The sequence below is a fragment of the Phacochoerus africanus genome, chromosome 6 (genome assembly GCF_016906955.1).
Source record: "Phacochoerus africanus isolate WHEZ1 chromosome 6, ROS_Pafr_v1, whole genome shotgun sequence".
Taxonomy (NCBI): domain Eukaryota; kingdom Metazoa; phylum Chordata; class Mammalia; order Artiodactyla; family Suidae; genus Phacochoerus; species Phacochoerus africanus.
The window spans coordinates 92,168,041-92,173,600 of NC_062549.1; the positions used below are offsets into that span (position 1 = coordinate 92,168,041).

Below are 5,560 nucleotides of genomic sequence, written 5' to 3' on the forward strand. Positions count from 1 at the left end.
ATATTAGAAACCACAAATGTTTTTTCTCCTGGAGAAGAGGGACAAGTAACACAGTGCTTGTAATATTGTATTTTTGACCCATTTATGTTCCCTTTTGTGATTATTTACATACAAATTGTGATTTGTACTCTTTTCTGTCAGTGTGGCTTTTTTTCCATAAAAAATAAACATAGGGAGTTCCCGTCGTGGCTCTGTGGTTAACGAATCCGACTAGGAACCATGAGGTTGCGGGTTCAATCCCTGGCCTTGCTCAGTGGGTTAGGGATCCAGTGTTGCCGTGAGCTGTGGTGTAGGTTGCAGACTCGGCTCAGCTCCTGCGTTGCTGTGGCTCTGGTGCAGGCCGGCAGCTACAGCTCCGATTAGACCCCTAGCCTGGGAACCTCCATATGCCGTGGATGTGCCCTTTAAAAAAAAAAAAATTTAAATTAAAAACAAAACAAAACCTACATTTTACTCCCCTGGGTGGGGGGAAAAATTGATACTATTCAAGTGACAGTCTACAATCAAATGAGCTCTTTGTTGTCGACTTGTGATGAGTTGGATATAGAAATTGAGTGTATTAAGCAACTTCTATAGAATTTGGTATTACTGAAACATCTCATCAGTGGAGACATATCTCTTGGAGCAGAGAATAGAACAGCTAAGTTTTTCACTTCATTATTCTAATAATTTATTTTCATTGCATTTTGCTGAAATATTGGCTGGTGACCAAATGGAAAAAGAAAACTAATCAGTCCTTCACGGCAGATGATTTAAGAAGCACTGACTGAGAAGCTATGTTCCTTATGAAGACATTACACCAGTCTTACTGATTTCATGTCATCTAAGAGACCCAAATGTGAGATGGATGTTCAGACACACTTCTGTGCTGTGAAGTGGTTGCTTTTGGTTGGTTTTCCACCTTATGTGGGTGTATTTTCAGCATTCTTTCTTCTGCTTGGAACTTTTTTTTTTTTTGCTCCTATAATTAAAAAAAAAATCTCCTGTGTTCTGTCCTTTTCTGTTTGACTTAATGAGTGCTTTTATGTTTTTTTTAATACTCCTGTTATCCATTTTGGTGCAGTTAGAGGTGAAATATATGTGTGCAATCCCAAAAGATTTACTTAGAATTAAAGAAAACATATTCCATAACAAAATTAACATCTATATTGCTAGAAATATAGGGAAAAGCCAATAAACACAAATTAAGTATTTGGATTCAGTCCCACTAAGCCAAAACAAATACACATATACATAATATTGGCCACATATACACAAAACAAATAATAATATCACATGTTTAATTAGCTATTTTATTAGCCATACTGTGCATATTAAAATTTTAATCTAAATGAAAATGCTTCCCAGGAATAATTTAGAAGCAACCAATAATGAAATTCAATCAATTCTAAAAATAGAAGTATATCAACCACTTTCTCTCAACACAATAAAAACCATAAATAAATAACAGAAGTTATTTAAATATCAGCAAGAAGGAATCTGTATCTGTAATAAATAAGATTCCATTCCTAGAAAATATTTGGGTAATCAATGAAAATTGCAAATCCATTAGGAAGAAAAAATACTGAACAAAATAATGGTGATGGCCAGTGCTCTACTTATATAGAAATGTAGTAACTTAAAAATCTTAATTATTTAACTATTAAGAATGAACATAACACAAAAAAAGGCTTGTGAGAGACAAAAATAGGAATGGAAGTAGTGATTAAAATATGAGAGTATTCTTGATGATTTCATACACTTTGATTTGAAAATCTAAATAAAGTGAACAAGAGAGAACACAGTTAGATTTTACCCTGAAAATAGAGGTCATGCAGAAAATACAAACTTCAGTTTTATTCATTAGTCTTTAAAAAGAATATTGATAAGTGGCAGCATATATTGAGGACTGTGCCCAAAAAGTAAGGTGTATGAAATTCAGGTCATATGAGTAATAGGAAGGGATCTGATTACCATCATAATTGTCTTAAACACCTGTGAACCAAGATTAGACCTACTGTATGACATGAGAGACAGAAAGTACGAAAATTACAAAAAGACAAATATCAGCTTACAGGATGGGAAATAATAACGAGAACTGAAAATAGGAGGAATGTACATTTTATGGTACCTAGTCAGTGCAGCCTGGTTTTCCTTGGAGACAATGATGAAGGAATTTCTGAACAGGTGAGAGGTAGGATGAGATGACTACCCAAATCCTTCTCTCTCTTCCACTATATACTCAGACAGTAAATTTGAACCTGGGAGCACTTCTCCTTAATAAATTCAGGGTTTAAAACCATGTAGACCTCTTCAGCCTGAGGCATGACTGTATATTATTTCCTATATATTTATCTAGTGTATTTTCTGTTACATAAGGAGTGGTTCAAAGGCATGGTCAGAAAAGGAATTGAGAAACACCATTTTTGAAGAGTCAAAGATAAAAGCTGCTTGCAGTGATATGCAAAATTTTGATTAATATAATTAGGAGCCTTACATTCTGTGCAGTTTTACATTTTACATACACTTTCTTTTATCCATTAAATACAAGCAAAAACCCTATGAAGTAAAAAAGGAAAATTATATTATCCCTGTCTTCCATATTTTAAAATCTAGATTTAGAAAAAAAAAAACTATAGCCTTTTAAAAGTTAACTAACCAGTGTCAAACTAAAATCTTCTAATTACTGATACAGTAAATTTTTTCTGCATCATATCATACTCCTAGATCCAAACCACATTCTGGCCTGAGTAACTCATTTTAAACTGGACGTAATCTTTAAAAAAGAGTAACATCAGAGATTTGTAGAAAAAAATATGGCAAGAGAAAATAGCTGTTAAAAGCCTTTTGAGAACTAGAAATCTGGAAGAAGAAAAGGAAAAGGAAATTTATTTCTTACTGTCAGATACTCTGCCATCTCCCTTGATCTTTGCAACAATCTTGAGATGAATATATTACTATGTCTGCTTTAGGAGTTCCCATTGTGGCTCAGTGGGTTAGGAACCCGACTAGTATCCATGAGGATGTGGGTTTTATCCCTGGCTTTGCTCAGTGGGTTAAGCATCCTGTATTGCTGCAAGCTGTGGCATAGCTTGCAGAGGCAGCTCAGATCCTGCGTTGCCATGGCTGTTCTTAGGCCTGCAGCTCTGATTCACCTCCTAGCCTGAAACTTCCATGTGCTGCAGGTGAGGCCATAAAAATAAATAAAATAAAATAAAAATAAAAATACTATGTCTGCTTTACATAAGAGAACATTACAGCCCCTCAATGTCAAACAACTCATCCAAAGTCACAAGTTATACAAATGACTAGACTAGAAACTTTTATGACTTAATTAGTGATACATTTGACCAAATGTGTGTGTGCTGTTGAAAAATGTTTTAATTATGAAGTCTTAACAGAAAATCCAGTCTTCCCAAGCATTTTCCGAATGGCCAGCTGCACATCTTTGTTCCTGAGGCTGTACACCATAGGGTTTAACAGGGGGGTGATGATGGTATAAGTCACTGTCACCAGCCTGTCTTTGCCTGATGTATATTTGGCTGAGGGTCTCAGGTAGACAAAGGAAGCACAGCCATAATGGACGATGACCACAATGAGATGAGAGGCACAGGTTGAGAATGCTTTTTGCTTGCCTTCGGTTGATGGGATCTTCAGGATAGTAGACACAATAAATCCATAAGAGATGCAGATGCAGGTCAAGGGCACAACGAGCACCAAGATGCCACAGATGAAGATGACCAGTTGATTAATGTAGGTTTCAGCAGAGGCTAGGTGGATGACTGGTGAAATATCACAAAAGTAATGATCGACCTTGTTGGAACCGCAGAAAGGGAGGCTAAAGACTAAAGTTGTGCCCGCCAGAGATATTAGGAAACCATTAACAATACAAGTTGCAGCCAGTTGCCCACATACCCTCCAGCTCATGAGAATGGGGTAGTGCAGAGGTTGACAGATGGCAGCATAGCGATCATAACCCATCACTCCCAGAAGCAGACAATTGGTGACAGCAAAACCAAGGAAGAAGTACATCTGGGAAGCACAGCTCACAAAGGAGATGGTCCTGAGTACAGAGAGCAGATTGACAAGCATCTTGGGCAGGATAACAATTGTATAGAAGATCTCGGAAGTAGAAAGGACAGACAGAAAGAAGTACATGGGTGTGTGGAGGCTGTGATCCAAGCGGATGACTGAGATGATGGTGATGTTTCCACTCAGGATGATCAAATAGAGGCAGAGAAAGATGACAAAGAGGACCAGCTGCAGGTCCCCAAGGCTGGAGAAACCCAACAGGAAGAACTCAGTAACACAGGAGGAATTGGCCATGAAGAGTTGATCCCAGAGAATAAAGTCAATACAATTAAGTCCAGAGACGCTTGAAAGTGAGAAATCAAGGAGATTTACCCTTCATAAAGTAGCCAGTCTGGTTTAAAAGAAAAACAGGAGTTCCCGTCGTGGCGCAGTGGTTAACGAATCCGACTAGGAACCATGAGGTTGCGGGTTCGGTCCCTGCCCTTGCTCAGTGGGTTAACGATCCGGCGTTGCTGTGAGCTGTGGTGTAGGTTGCAGACGCGGCTCGGATCCAGCGTTGCTGTGGCTCTGGAGTAGGCCGGTGGCTACAGCTCCGATTCAACCCCTGGCCTGGGAACCTCCATATGCCGCGGGAGCGGCCCAAGAAATAGCAACAACAACAAAAGACCAAAAAAAAAAAAAAAAAGAAAAAAAGAAGAAAAACAACAGACATGGGATAAAAATAAAAGGATTGTAATCTAACCAAGTATTATCCTAAATTATTGTTTACTCTGAGTGCTAATTTTGTGCCAATGGTTTTTTTTTTTTTTTTGGCCATAGCCATGGCATGTGGAAGTTCCTGAACCTGCATCTCAGAGGCAGCAACACCTAATCCTTAACCCACTGCACCACATGGGAACTTCCTCTGCTGATGATTTTAGCAGCACATGTGGAAACAAGTGTTTACAACAAATGTAAAAACATTTGCTCAGAGAAACCCTATTTTTCAAGCCTCCTCCTTGCGGTCTTGTTAAAGTCTGTCTTCAGTTTTTGGTAATCTAATCCTCAAAAAACTTAACTACATTAATCTTATTTGTAAGTGGTCATAGTTTTATTCATATTACTAACACGTTTTCTATAAGCAATAGCACCAGTATCTGAAAATCCACCTCCCATCTGCTCTTAATACTTTTCTCATCGAGGGCAATATCCATTGAAACATTTGGTGTTGCTTGTCCTTAAATAGAAGTCCTTTTCCTTGCTAATCATATTCCCCATTTCCATGCAGTCATTCACCGAAATTAATTTGGATTAGAACCACTGCTCCTGTCTTAGAACTAGTTTTATGATTTCTCTACAAACTTTTATAGGACACTAGGCTTGATTTCCATTTGCAGAAAATGCACAGACAGTATAATTTAGTTTTGCTTCAGCATTCACTGCCTGCCCATTTGGTTATACGTCTTATCCTTGACATACCTGCCCTGGGAGCCCAACAATCTATCGTTCCCAGCTCTATATCTGAATTCCTGAGAAGAGAGTCTCAGATACTTTTCCTAGGGCCTCTGAC

General features: G+C 38.1%; 1 protein-coding gene across 1 annotated transcript; it reads right to left on the reverse strand.

Moving 5' to 3' along the window:
* Positions 1–3,363: 3,363 nt before the first annotated feature.
* LOC125128872 (olfactory receptor 10R2-like) lies at positions 3,364–4,308 on the reverse strand. The gene has a single exon (XM_047783014.1). It carries the CDS (start codon positions 4,303–4,305, stop codon positions 3,364–3,366), a length of 942 nt encoding a protein of 313 aa, XP_047638970.1. The 5' UTR covers positions 4,306–4,308.
* Positions 4,309–5,560: the final 1,252 nt, after the last annotated feature.

Coding starts and splice junctions, on each gene's coding strand:
- LOC125128872 (XM_047783014.1), bottom strand. CDS start 4,305: ATGGCCAATTCCTCCTGTGTTACTGAGTTCTTCCTGTTGGGTTTCTCC.